General features: G+C 33.4%; 1 protein-coding gene across 1 annotated transcript in view; it reads right to left on the reverse strand.

The window, feature by feature from the left end:
• Positions 1–2,630: 2,630 nt before the first annotated feature.
• Positions 2,631–15,751, reverse strand: part of LOC125840836 (homeobox-leucine zipper protein ATHB-9-like) — a 46,998-nt gene continuing 33,877 nt past the window's right edge. The window contains exon 7 of the mRNA XM_049519807.1: positions 2,631–2,654. Coding sequence (XP_049375764.1) covers positions 2,631–2,654 — 24 coding nt within the window. The remainder of the gene's footprint in view (positions 2,655–15,751) is intronic.

Below are 15,751 nucleotides of genomic sequence, written 5' to 3' on the forward strand. Positions count from 1 at the left end.
TTATAAATCGCACAATAAGTTATTACAAAGCTATTTGTTCTCCATTTAAGTAACTGTTTTGTCTAATTTTAATTGATCAAACTTTAATCAATAAAAAAAAATTGAACATAAAATTGTAGTGTACTAGTTTTTATATATAGTACGGACAATCTCCTCACGTTGAACTTGCATTTCTCGATCATATGACCAAGAAGACGAACCAATATTATTACTTTGAGCCATTTGTTGGTCAAAATCATCTGCAACTGTATTTTCATGCTCATAGACCATAAATATTTCATCACTTCTTTGGTATTCTCGCAAATAATCATGTGACACTGTACAAGCTTTGACAATTTTCACTTGTGTGTCAATATCATAGTGGTTCATGCGTTGTTTTACTTGTGTGCAATTACACATTTTCAGTGCATTATTCGTGCTAAAATCAAACATACTGGAAGTAATAATTATCAAACATACATCAACGATTTTGTCCTTTTTCATATTAAATTGTTTTAAACATTTTCATATGTAGCCGAAAAATAAGTTTTCTGTTATCATGAAAAAATAAAAAATTACTCCCTTGGTTCTTATTTGTATTCACCAAATCAATTCCTACTTTATCATTTATATTCACCAAATTTAAAGTGATAATGAATTTTATGTTGGTGAGAATAATAAATTTTAAAAAGTAATGATGTGATTATAAATTTTATTTACATATGAAATAAATGGTTAGTAGATATAATGTGGGGTTGTTTTAACGAAATATAAACTTGTGAGTCAATTTTTGTATTTAAAAAATCTCAAATCATGATATGGAATCTCAAATCATGATTTTTGGAGAATATGAGATTCTATCTCATGATACGAAATCATGAGATGGAATCATCATAAAATCGCATGTCCAAACGCTGATTCCATCTCACAATTTCATATTGTGATATGATATCGCATGCCAAATGCCTACTTAGGATATTGGCAAAATTCTCTAGACATTTAACTATTTATAAAGTGAGAATCAAGAGAATAAATATGACAAGAATAGAGATGCATCATCACTATTTTAATGTCATGTAAACAAAGTTAACCAATAAATAAATAAAAATTACACGAATAGAAAAATAAATCAAGATGGAACTCGAGAAGTAAGTATGTGAAAGATAAGTATTCAATAACATAAATTAATATCTGTAACACCCCAAAAATTTCTAAGTTAAGCCCAAATCATTCTTGAATTGTGTATAAGGTCGTATTGAGTGGCTCTTAATTTTTCTTAGGTGTTAAGGTAATTTTTTAGTGTGAGAATGACTTTGGATATCAATTAAGGTCACTAGAAACTCATAGCACAAAGTAGAGTTGAAAGTTTCCTTACCGATTAAGTTTTGACATAAGCTTTTACTTAGATCAAATTAAAAAGACCATATCTCTTACAATATAAAGAGTTACATGGCTCATAACTGATCAAATTCAAGATATTTGAATACTCTTTCCAACACCACCAATTTCGCGCCAATCCAATTTTTGAGTAAAAAGTTATGAACATTTTAGTAACTGGTGTAGTGCAGTTTCGTTTTAGCCGCGGGAAAATTCTAAATAAGGTAATTTTCTTCTCCTTATATCACTTGGAAAACCTTAAAAAATGATTTCTTAACTCCTATAAAGCCCTAAACAAGCCTATTTCCATCTTTTAATCCATCATTGTCTTCTAGGGGTGGGCATAAATATCGAAAAACCAAAAAATCGAACCGAACCGAAAAAATTCGGTTCTTCGGTGTTTCGGTTCGGTGTCGGTTTTTTTTTTTCGGTTCTTCGGTTCGGAGTTCGGTGTAAGGGTCCCGAAACTACAGTGCACCGAAGAACCGAAGTTTTATTAAATAAATTTAAAAGTATTTATTATATTACTTAATTTTTAACTTTACTTGGCCCATTTCAATTTTTATATTTAGATCCTAAACTTAAATAGCAAAAATCTTAATAACAAAATAGTAAACCCTAAAGACCTAAAGTCTAAACTAAACAAAACTCAATTTAATTCAAGTTTGAGCAGCAACTTGGTGTTTCTACTTTCTACTTTTTTTTATCATTTTATGTTGTTACTTTGAAGTGAGAACAACAAATTGATGTTCTTACCTTTTATTGTTAGACGGTTAGTTGTTACTTTGAAGTTTGAAGTGTGAAGTGAATAACAATTGTTACTTTATTATATTCTCTCTTTATTTTTGTTGACACCGAAAAACTGATTTTAAAACACCGAAGTAGAAAAAATCGAACCGAACCGATCTAGTTTGGTTTGAAATATGGTGCACACTTTTCTAAAATCGAATACTGAAGAACCGAACCAAAATTTGATTAAACCGAACCGAACGCCCACCCCTAAATGTCTTCTCTCTCAAACCCTAAGGCAAAACACTAAAGAAAAATCAAAGTAAAAGACTCCATTCAAGATTCTTTCCATCTTTTTCAAGATTCTTCTTCAAGGTAAGTTTTTCTCCAAGAATTCCATTATTTCCAACTCAAATTCCTCCATACAGTTATGAATCACTAATGAAAATCATAAGTCTTGGCAATAGAGATTTCAAGAAACTAATTCAAAAATTTCAAGAAATGTTTTCTTGATTGTTTACCTTCAAGGTAGGGTTTCAAGTCTTCTAATTAAGTTCTTCTTCAAGAAACTTGTTCTTTCAGGTACAAAAGACTATCATAGTGTTGGACTAGTTCTTCATCATGCCCTACATCTACTTTCAAATCAGTAAAAGAGAAATCTAGGATTCTACCCCTAGATTTGAGTATTCTTGAGATAAGTTGATTTTGAGTTTTTGAATTCCTGATTCTTTTGAAATTCTATTCCTAAGTATTGAGTTTCTATATTTTTATTGAGATTCTTGAGTTGAATTGTTCATGTCTATAATTCCGCATGAACCCTTTGAATTGAGTTATAAGTCTTGAGAGTCTTTGAAGGCCAATCATTGTGTTTCAAACTGAGTTTTGAGAAAAAGCTTAAAGGTTCTATTTCATAAAGACTTAAGAGTTTCTAATATTTTATTCATATATATATATATGTGTGTGTGTGTGTGTACCTATGTTAATTATTGGACTTGAAAGATAAGTTCATAAGTGTATGTTTTCAAGAAGGTAAACATGTCTCATGTTTTTGAAAAGTATTTCAAGTAATGTAAGAAGTCCATTCTTTGTAATGGGTGAATTGAGCACAAAGTTATATTATTTATTTTGGGAGTAGTATTGAGCACCGAGTTGGGTTAATGTCTTTTATGATTCGAAAGTGTAACAACCCGAAAATCTAGTAAGACCAAGCTAGAGTCTAATGGAAACTAGTAGGTGAAACTAGAGCCTAACGTGTGAGCTTTTGAGTTTGATGTTTGATTTTAGGTTGTATATTTAGTTCTCGAGCTTAGGTTGAGAAGTCTAGGGGTTAAACGTCAAAGTACAACCCTCCAAAGACCAACCAAGGTTCCTTGGGGAGGACCCTAAAGTCTAACCCCCAAGGCTGCCTAAGTTCACCAAAGTTGCCAGAATCTTGTGATCTACGGATGCAATCCACGGCTCGTGGTCTTGTCCATAGGTCAAGGCCACCAAGTCCATGCTGTATACCCAAACCACAAACCCACAATACGAGGAGTGGTCCCATCCACGGTCCGTGGATGGGGTCTCGTGGGTTGCACCTGTAAGTTGTCCAAACATCTCGACCAAGGTAATAATTTCCAACTAATTCCTTTTTAATTAGTTTCCATTAGGGGTCGTTTATTATGGTAATTATACATGTATATAAAGTATTTTAAGTCCATAAACACCTCATTAATTTATTATAACCCAAGACCCTAAATCAAAACCCAACTACTTTCCTCTCTAAGAATCTTCTCTCTAGAACCTCCATTGAAGAACAAAGAAAAAGATCAAGGAAAGCTTGAAGGAAGGAGCTTTTCAATACGAATTTGGAAGGATTCTACACCTAAGGTATAGGAGTTCTTCATCCTCGAGAAGCTATCACCCAATGAGCCCTTTCAAAAGCTTTTAACTCAATTCTAGAAAACTCAATTAGCTAGGGTTTCAACTCAACTCCATGGATTCCTTTTAAAGTTGCTTTTAAAGGTTGAATGACGTTTGTTTATGAATGTATGATTGATTTTATATGGACTTTAACTCGAAATCCTTCAAGAATCTATGAGACCCCCAACCCTAGTTATGGTTTTTCTTTACATTATGTGATGGTTTTGCAAGTTGGTCCAATTGATTGGATGTGAGTTAATTATGATGTAATTACATGATCTAAGTATTATATTACATGTATACTTGATTAACCTAGGATTTCTAGGGTGAATTTATAAAGTCTAGGGTTGTGCCATGAAAGAGACTAGTTGAGGGTTTAAAGGTAATCCTCCAAGAATGATGAATTTCTTCATGTAATGCCTTAAATTAGATCACCTAGACTTGAATTGGTTTTGGGTAATGCTTCTAAACATAAATTGACTTGATCATGATACTATATGCATGTTTATGAATATTTGGAGTATAAAGTGCCAATCATGATGTGACTAAGGTATTGATGAGTTGTTGGATCATGGTATTCCCTTATCTAATGTGCTATTGCTATATGTTTGGGATGAGTTGGTCCATAGCCCTTGAAGGGCATATTATGAAGGTTTGTGCATGTTGACAAGATTGTGTGTGAAGTTATGATTTATTTAGAAAGTGAAGGTCCTATGACTATTGTGTATATTGTGGTATTGTTGAAAGACCATTCTTCCCTTACCCTTTCACTTGATATTGTATGAATTGTCTAGGATGATGATAATGTTGTTGTTGTGTCATTGCAAGGACAATTACACACACTCTCCATGCATAAACATGATTATGATGTATCAATGGTGTTACTTGAAAGTATAATTCTCATATGCACCTTTACATATTATTATGCATGAAATGTACATGACCATGATGATCCTATTGTGTTGATTGAAAGTCCATTCTCATGAGAACACATGATCTTGGTGTAAAAGTTGTTCTCACATACTAATTATGATTCTAAAGTTGAAAGTACATTCTCACTTTAATGAATCTATGAGCTATTTTGATGAATTGTATTGAATGAAAGGTAGAGCACTCCTTCACACATGTAAATACAATTCAAGACTAATGATGTCTAAATTGGGAAATAATACTTAGTACCGATTGGATATGGAAATTGAGGTAAAAGCCCTTCCGCCAATGCAAGAGGTTGGGTCATCTAAAGTAAAATCATGAGATGGAAACTCCTCCGCCAATGCAATAGGTCAGGTTTCTAGAAGCAATCTCCCTGTCACATAGTTATGTGCCAACATAGGACTTAGCTAGTGGATCCACCTTATAGCTATACATTTAGTTCTACCTTAGGCAAGTAGGACACCTTCTTTCGGTGTGGGGTTACACGACACCAGATTCCGTGTAGCTCACATGGTCTATGTCGGTTATGACTATTTTTCCCTATATAATAAAGATAATGAATGAGACATGAATGATACTATGACTTCTTGGTGAGTTTTTACTTAGTAGGAGTGGGGGTGTTGACATCCAATTTTGGACCTCTATAATATAAATTAATCATCGAGCCTCTTAAATTCCGAACGATTTGAAATAATTGACTTTATAAAATTCAAAATATTTTCAAGTAAGTTTTATGTAATTTTGTCATTTTTTGGAACTTTTAATATATATATATATATATATTATATTATTAATTAGCATATTTTATAAATATTCGAAAATCATCTAAAAAAGAATTTGTTTTAATTAAATATTTGGTTAATTAGTTTAGTTATATAATAGTTTATATTTTTAAATCATTCGATTTATAATTAAGTTAATTATTTAATTTCGTTAAGTTTAAGAAGCTCCTTAATTAATCTTATTTAAATTCATCTTAGATTTTAGCCGAATTTGCAAATTAAATTCAATTCGGCTATATTGTGAATTCTATATGGCTATAATTGCAATTCATTTAGCCATTTTGTATTTGCAAATCTAACCCTTTCTATTATAAATTTTCACTACCATTCTGCCCCACCCTTAAACCCATTTGAAACTAAATTTTGGGCCAAAATTCATTCCCCACACCAGCCCAACTTCGATTAGCCCAACCTCAATTCATTAATCACAACAGCATACCAAATCCAGCCATTCCTATACATTTGTAGCGACCCTAAAATTGAACTAGTGAAACTAGAGCCTAATGTGTGTGCGTTTGTGGCTGTCATGAGGTTTAATGGTGTTTGATATTGCCCCGAGTCATGGTTGAGGGGTTTAGGGGTCAAATGCCAAGGTACGACTCCCCCAAGTACCACCCTAAGGGTCCTTGAGGAGGACCCCGAGTCTAACCCCCAAGACCCCTTGAAACTAGAAAGTTGGCCAAAAGGGGGTGACCTACGGAAGGGGTCCACGCCCCGTGGATGGCCTCCGTAGGTCAAGACCCCAAATGAGGGTCTCTGATCCAAACCACGAAGGGACAATATGGTCCCTTCAATCCATCCACGGTCCGTGGATGGTGACTCGTGGATTAGACCTGCAATCTAGTTTTTTGGCTTGGCCAAGTGAGAGGTGAATTGTTAAATTCACCCCAAGTCTTTTAAAGTTCATGGACGATTATTTTAAGTGTATTAAGGTATTTTAAGAGTATTAAAACATTAATATACTATTTTTAGATTCATTATTCATATTTCCCCAAATCAAAACCCTTCCCTCATAAAAAGTTCTCTCTAGAAACTCCATTGGAGATCAAGGTCAAGTTCAAGCTAGAGTTGGGGATTTCAAGGTGTTTCTTCTTCAATTTCGTGGGATTTTTCAAGTATAAGGTATGGTGATCCTTCATCTAGGGTTAATTTTCACCCTAGAGTCAATTTCAAAAATGTTTTCAAGGTTTTCAAGTTTCACAAAAACCCCAAGTTTCACTCAATCTCATAGGTTCTTGCATCAAATGTTTTCAAATGATAAATTATGATTACGTTGATGTTTAATTGATGATTTAAGATGAAAATACTCTATGAACCCATGATTTCTCTCAATTCCTAAATTTGGCCTTATGAAGTGGGTATATTGATTATGAATGAATAATGGTGGATTTATGCTTAGATTGATTTAGATTATTGAATTTTATCATCATCTATAACTAATTGTGGTGAATTGTTGGTGAATTGAGGATTTGTGATCATAGCCTTGAAAGTGCAAGTTTGACCTATTTACTTGTTACAGTAGAATTGTATTAGAGATGTTGATCCACTTGAAAGGCGGAGGTGTGTAATTGTTTTGTATGTGGTGATCATGGCCTTGAAGGCATAGTGTGAGGAATTGAAGTGTTATTATGATGGTGTATATATGAATGTGATATGATACATGTGTGTGTTCTAAATGAATGAGTGATGATCATGTCTAGAAGCTAATTGTGTTAGGATTGAATGTTATCTCTCTATTAACACTTTTGAATGATGATGATTATGTGAAAAGCTATTTTCATATACACACTTGTATAAATAATGAATGAGGTTCAATGATAATGTTAATGATGAAGTACTTATTGAAAATTTATTCTCAATTGTACTCTAATGAATGATAATGATGTGTTGATTGAAAGGATATTCTTGATCTTACACTAATGAACAATAATGGGATTATTAGATGAAAGGTTATTCTTATCTTTGAATCTACGAGCTATCCAATGAATGAATGTTGGGTTGAGATGCATGCCCTCACATGAGTTGAGGCGGGGTGTCTAGTAACAATCTCTTATCCCTTAATGTGATGAATGGTAAAATACTCTATATGAATGTAGGCTAAGCACCGAGAGGACATTGAATGAGATGGAAGTTCTCACGTGAGTTGATGCGGGGTTTCTAGTACTAATCTCTTGAAATAGATGCCCTCACGTGAGTTGAGGCGGGGTATCTAGTACCAATCTCATTGTCCCTTAACTATATACCCACATAGGTCTAGCTAGTGGATCCACTTAAGCTAATTACCGATTTACCTTAGGCAAGTAGACCAACTCTTACGATGTGGGATAGTACATCGAATTTCATGATCTAGCTCTCATGGTCTATGTCGGTTAAATGCGTATTCCCATCATGTGAGATATGCAGTATAGTTTAGGAGTTCTATGAAGTATGGGTAGTAGTATGGGATATCCATACATGGCATGAGTATGCTTCAAGATGAGTTCTCTAAGTCTTAATGACTATTGTATGAAAGTCCTTTAAATGCATGAATGTGTCCTAAATGAACCTAATGAAGAATGTTGGCTTAAATGCTTAAATGTAAAGATGCATTCTATAATTGAATTGTATTATGAGTTACTTCATTGTTATGACTTATTGTATTTGAATGTGCCTTGCCTATGGTGACTTCAAATGAGTACTTAGTGTGAGTAGTAGTATGAGATGCTACTTGCACATTGCACAAGTATGACTTAGAGTTGTCTTAGGTGATGGTCCCTTTGATGATATGGCTTGTGTAATGTTTAGCTCTTATGAGTGAGTATTGTTGAAAATGGAAAGGCAAAATGGTAAGTTCACTTTTGGTGACCTTAAAGTGGTACCTTGGTGTGAATGGTGGTATGGGACGCTATCCATACATTGCATAAGGTATAGTATGAGGGTTAGTTGAGGTGAAGGCTAAATGTAAAGGTAAAGAATCACATGTTGGTATTGTTCAAATGTGATGTTATGACTTGTATGATGATTATATTTGTATTTGATGTCTCTTATGCTATTGTTCATGATATTTCTAAAAAGTGGCATCATGCATGATTTCTAACCAAAATGTCCCCTTTTAAAACATGTTTTTGCATGGTGATCATACTTAGTACATTTGTGTGTGCTAACCCATATTTTCTCATTTTTACTACAAGTGTAGGTTCCGGCAAGTGATTGCATTCTCTAGGGAAGCTTGGGATTAGAGTTCTCTCAAGACCTCTATTGGTATGTCCTCATATGTCGAGGACAAGGACTTTATGTTTCTAGTTTTTATGTTTAAGACTTTGCTAAGACTTCGATTGCAAAGGGCTGTGACCCTATCTTGTTAAAGTTTGTCTAAGATGGCAATGTGAGACTTAGTATTCCGTTGTTTTATCAATGTCTTTAGATTGTATGGTTTTTAAATAAAAAGTTTTAATTCCGTACTATTTCTATTACCTATGCAATGAATGAGCTATGAGACTTGTATCAAACCCCTTTGGGGTCGAGTATAACGTGTTACGACTGGGGGTGCTCTCGGGTCGTGACAACATTACAACCTACAACAATCCCAACCAGCATACCAACGCAATACCCGACCCCGCTTCTTCCTCCCAGCAAGAACAACGAAACCCAGAACCTCAAATCGTGACCGGCAACCCGTGTGTAGCCTAGAATCACAACCCAACCCAGTCGCGTCGTCCTCTTTGTACGAGAATCTTCCAAATGTCTTCATCTCCGCGCTTCAATCGTCCTTGGCTCAAATCGGACGGCCTTCATTATTGTTCCGTTGAGGATGGTATAATTTCAGGATGGCAACCTTATCCTCGATGGAATTCAAATTTCGAATTCAAACATTCATCCAAAATCTGCCTGTTTCCCCCCCAATTCATCTCCTCTACTCTCTCCTATATAATCTCTTTCCTTATTCATTGTCTAGGTTAGAGGAATTTGAGTCAATTTAAGAAAAAAAAAGAAGTCAAAATTAGTACAAACAGAGAGTGAAAAAGCAATGGAAGATTAAATATTCTTGACGTTCGAAGCCATAGGTTTTCGAGTCTAGATCGTAGCCTCTTTCTCGTTTGTTATTCGTCAGAATCCGGTGAGGTCGAGATCGAGGTCGATGGTTGAAGCGTTTTCTCACTCGAAGTCCTAGCTCGCTGCCCTCAAAAAGGTACATTCATTTTTCTGTCTTTAGTTTCTTTTGTCGTGAATTAATGGTTGCTTAGTTTAATGGTTATGTGTCGCGATCTTTCTATTCAAATTGATGTGATGACTATTTGATTTCGTTCCTCGTCTTAAACATGATTGTTTTTCATTTAGTTGCGAGGTTTTATTTCTTCATGTTAGGCCCTCTCTATTTCTAATGCTACTCCCATTAAGCTCGTTCTGTTTCCTGCTGGATTTCTGAAATATTTTTGTGTTCCCCTGGTAACATGATTTATGTTTCTTTTCTATGTTTTTCATAGTCACAACACGTCTCGTTTCTAAAGTTGTCCATTGATCACATGAGTTGGTTATTTTTTTATGGTGTCTTGATCATTGTTTGTCATTTCAGATCGCTTCATGTATTTTCTTGGCTTGCTTTAAACTAGCTCTCCTCTAATTGAGTTTAATTTAATTTCTTACTAGCTTTATGGTTGAGTTTAGTTTATCAAAGAATTGATCATGAGTTGTGTTTCTCATTCCTTTATTGCTAAATTGCCCTGTAGAAGTAATATTTTGTTCTTGATTTACAGATTGGTAGTATCTTGGTGTGCATTAGCTTAGTGAAATGAACCTTTGGTTTTTCATTGTCTCATCCATAAAATATGGCCTAATATGATTATTATCTAGTTTGTTTGAGTTAATTAATTTTCCTTGAAAATTATGCTTCAAAGTTGGTTAAGCTTTTATCAGTGTTATTGCTATGTTTCTTGGATCAGAGTTATTAGCTTTGGATATTATCTGTTCGATCCTAAATCTGTTTGATTATGTGGTCAAGTAGCTTAGGGTGGTATTAAAATTTTCCTTCTCTTCTTTTGTAGTGAGAATAAGGAAGTATTACTACTACTTTTATTTCAATTGTCTCTGGTTTAAGGTTGAAAAATGCTAAATTTGATAGAAAATTGTTACTGCTTGTATTTTGTGTCACAAATAGATCCTAATCCTTCTTCCTTTATCTTGATACATGTGACATCAATTCGAGTCCACTTTGGACTCCATCCTTGCATTTCGTCTAGTTGAATTCTGTCGAATTAGCCTTCGGTGTTCGAAGAAGAAAGGAAAGCTAAATTAAAAGTCTCAAAGAGCCCAAAAATGGGTTATATACCGGTTGTATACAGTAGTATACACTGGTATACATTGTGGTATACGCTAATATACAAGTCAGAATACAACATATGGGTCAAAATGTGGAAATACAGGTTGAAAAGGGGGGAAATATAAAGTTCCAATAAAAATACAGGTTCCAAAAAGCCCAAAATGGGTTGGATATATGTCATATACAATAGTAGACACCCGATATACGCAGGATATACAGCGAAGTGGGCCAAGAGTCTTAAGGAAATTTCAGGAGCAGATCCAGGCGAGACCCATTATGGGCCCAATAAAATGAGTATCAGTAGCCCCTTTTGAATTAAATGGGCCAAACCCATTATTTTGGCATTTCTCCTTTGTTAGACTTAGGACAAGTTGGGCAAAATCCCAAATTTCCTTTATTATTCTCCTTTGTTATTATTTGTTTTGTATTAACTCTCTAACATTGTTTTCTTTTGGTTTGACTTAATTAAATCCCCAAGAATCGTATTTCTCCTTTTATGTTGTTTAGAATGTTTAAGTTCTTATTTTAGTTATTTATTTATTTAGTTGCTTGTGGTTAAAAAATTATTTTCTCAACAAATTGATTCTCTTTAAAGTTTTATAATAAATCTTTTCTATACTTAGTCAATATTTTCAAAGTTGGTCAAAAGTCATTTTAGTCAAATCGTTGGTCAACCGCAAGTTAGCAGACATTTCGAGGGCCTAACACTTTATCGGAATGTAAATTGAACCCCGAATCCTTTTTGGATTCCAAATAAATTTTTTTGTTTAAATGTTTTGAAAAATTATAAGTTTTCTTAAGTTCTTTCAAAATTAAGTGGCGACTCTCTTTGAAAAGTCGATTTTTTTTCAAAACATAAGTTAAGTCAATTCTTTGAAAACAAGTCATTTTTATTATTTTTTTAAAAATAAAACAGAAATGACGACTCTACTGGGGACTTAATTAAGTTCTAACCATAAAATTTGACTATTTGACTAATTGTTATTAATTGTTGAATTGTTTATCTGTATTTAATGTGTTTGAATTGCTATAACTGCCATTTCATTCATGGCATTTTCATATGTATGTATAGTATATTAAAGAACAGTTTTGCGAAATCGCAGGAGGACTTTTTTATACTCAACCTTTTTTTGGAATGATCGACAATTTATTGGTTTGTCATGCATCCAATGGTTGTCGTGAGTTCCAACTTAAGTTGTCCGCTTGGGTTCCCGGTCTTCTAAAAGCCACTCTTAGTCAACTAGCGTAGAGCGAAACCAAATCCTGAATTTAACGCATTTTGAACTAAGTTGACCCAACACCCAAAGCATGTTGGGCCCATTAGAAGCCCACCTTGTGTTTATTTAGCCCATTGGTCAATAAAAAGACAATCATACTTATGTGTTTTAATTTGAAGGATGTATACGTTTTTTAAAGAAAAAAAACATTGTCTCTTGGGGTAAGGAGAAGATTATAGCTTATTCTAATTGAAGAAGGAGTTTTACAAGCTATTAGTCCATTCAAGAGTGATTGGCACCCAAAGACGACAAGAAGTGCAAAAACGAAGGACCTTGCATGGAGGCATAGTTTAGGATTGTACCCCTACGCGGAACTAATTATTATGTATCTCATTTTTCCTATTATGTATTCTCATTCAGTTTATTCGTAAAACCTGTAAAAAATTGGGTTTTGGGGCAATGAAATGTTTCAAACGACGTATATATCCCTCAAATCATTAAGCCTACCCTTGGCACAAAAGGGTCACGTATCTGTTTAAAGCGTGCAATAACTGTTTATGTGTTATAACTGCTTGTATGATTATGTTGCTTTATTTGGAGATGTTCTAGCCTACTCTTTTTGGAATTTTTTTAGAAACCTCTAAGCACAAATATTAAGTCACTATCGAAAGTATGTCCAAATACTCTTTGTGTCTTTAGTTTCTTAACAAAATTCGAACTTCACTTTCAAATCTTTACTCTCCCATCTCAGAAAAGGTCAATTTTTTTTGCAAGTAAAAAAGGAAGGTCGAACTACGCAGGACCTGAACTCTCCTTCATGAGATATGTAGGCAGCCTTCCAAGGCTCGGTCCCCATTTTTGAGAAATTTTATCTTTTCCAACTCTTACAAAGAAATTAGAGCTACGTCTCAATCAAAATAAGAAGTACGATACAATCGACTTTGTCTCAATGCAAGTCGACTTTTCTTATTCACTAATTCCAAAATTAAATAGATAAACTTATGTCTATTTAGTCATCTCCAATATCCGTGGGCTAGTTTATCTTTGAATGAAACAACTCTTGTGTGTTGACAACTCTGTGTGTGATATCTTGTATTACCTATTACCTACAAAAACTAACACATTTATCTTTTGAGTTATTAACTATGTACATTTTTGTTCAATGTCAACATAATTTAAGGAACCCTCCAGAAACAAGAAGGCTCACCAAAGCAAATCTAGAATTGCAAGTGGTACTAACGGAGCGCTAGTTGATGACACGGAATACCTGTATTTGCATCATGAAAAGATGCAGGCCAAATGACGTCAGTACATTGAATGTACGAGTATGCAAGGGGAACTTTAAAGCACATACGTAAGCTTGAACTGATAAAAAAAAAGGAAGGACATACTCACCTCATCTGATATCAACTTAACTCAAGAAATACTCAACTCAATTCAATATAAAAGCAACAGTTAGGATGCAGTATAAAGAAAGCTTTTAAAACAGTAGATAATAACTTAATGTATATAAAAATACGATAATAAACTCTTTACTCTTATTTGAGAGATTCTGTAACTGACAATCATCACTATGAGTTATGTGATGATGCAACGTCTCACCCATGATGTCAAAACTGTCATATACCTTGCTGGAGTATAAGATATCGTCAACTAAGTGGATCCACTTAGCTATGCTTAAAAACAATAAGGAATCATTTAAAAAGTATGATCCTTTACCCATGTTGACGTACATGGTTTATGAGAATTTTGAGTTGTCTGAACCCATCTCATATCGATGCTCAATACTACTCCCAATAATATATATAACTCATGCTCATATGTTTTAAATAAAACATAACTCCTCCTCAATTTGAGATAATTACTCAAAAGCTCTCTTAAAAGAGATAATGCTCAAAAACTCCCCATGAACTCATTAGAAAATAAGATTTCTTCTCATTTTAATTGTAAAAGTTTTACATGCTTGAGAATACTTAGTCCCCTCATACTCATTTAAAAAAAATGAAATCAACTCTCATCACCCTCATACTCAAGTACTCAAGTCTTAATCCAAGTTTCAAAAGATTGAAAAAGACTTCTCAAAGTGACTCAAAACGATTTCTCGAACCTTACTCTTAATTTTTACTTTAATTTGAAAAGTGAAGTTAAGAGACATGATTAGGATATATGAATAATCTCTCGATGATTTACGAAGGCTTAGATAGTTGGTATCGAGAAGGGAATGAAAGCTCAGCTCAAATGAATAAGTACGAAATAAGAACAGAGAAATAAAGTGTCCTGACTCTTCGGGTGCACTGTTGGCGCATCGTGCTAGGCCTCCATTTACTAGGGGTCTAATTGGGTGTACAGATGGTGCATGACCTCCATTTACTAGGGGTCTAATTGGGTGAACTGCTGGCACATCGTGATAGGCCTCCATTTACTGGTGGTCTGATTGGTCTCGCTCCAGGAAAAAATAAATTGTAGAAAAGGATCTTAAAGGTCTGGTGGTAGGTGTTGTTCACTACCGAGCAAATCAACTCATTCATTTCGGCCAAAAGAGTGGTAGGAGAAGGTAGTTGGGAAGACCGTGTATGAAGGGGTCATTGGGGGTTTATCTGGAGTTTTTAGTGATTTGAATGGAAAACAGTTATTGTTAAGGTGGGAAGCCATTTCTGTGAGGAAATTGAATTTTCTATTGATGATGATCCCTTTTATCTTAGTTAACAAATAATAACATTAGATTTTGTGACAAATTGATAAAAATATTATTCTTCTTATAATATTAATGAGCTTAAATAAAAATCTATAAATATCCAAATAAAGAAAAATAAATATTATATATAATATAAATAGATATTACATAGATGGAAAATTGAAAATGTTAAGGGTAAAATAGACATCGCATGGAATAAAGGGGGAAGAATGACTATTGCTTATAGTTAACGGGGGAGTTTGATTTGTAAAGCAAAATTGGGGGTGCAAATGATTTTAATCCTCAAGTAATAATAGGGACATTCTAGATTAAATTATTAGTGAGAGAGACAAGTTTGGACAAACAAAATATTGACTATAGAAGCATTTTTTACTAAATTATTAACTAAGAAATTTTTTGTTCAATTTTGCATAGTTCAAGGACATTTTAAAAGATTTTTCATTGTTTAAATAAGAATATGATTTATTTAAGACACAATTTTAATTAATTTGAAAGTCTTAAATAGTTGTAAATAAAAAATAATTTAATAAACAAAATTTTAGTTGATTTTTGATATCTTAATTATTAAAAAAATCTAAATATATAATTTACTCTTTACAAGTAATTTTAATGTCTGTATTTGTATGGATAAAAATACAATTGCCCTTCAAAATATTTTCACATAATTTTCATTATATATGTGAAAGATATTTTAAAAATAATTAAATTGTTTTAAAAATAGTCAATGAATATCAATCTTAATACACTAAATTAATCATTTTATTAGTAATATTTTTTATACAGTTAATATTAGCATAACTAATTATATTATTATTGCATCAATATTATCAATATATCATAT

This window comes from Solanum verrucosum, unplaced genomic scaffold, assembly GCF_900185275.1.
Source record: "Solanum verrucosum unplaced genomic scaffold, falcon-dt-bn FXZP01000194.1, whole genome shotgun sequence".
Classification (NCBI taxonomy): domain Eukaryota; kingdom Viridiplantae; phylum Streptophyta; class Magnoliopsida; order Solanales; family Solanaceae; genus Solanum; species Solanum verrucosum.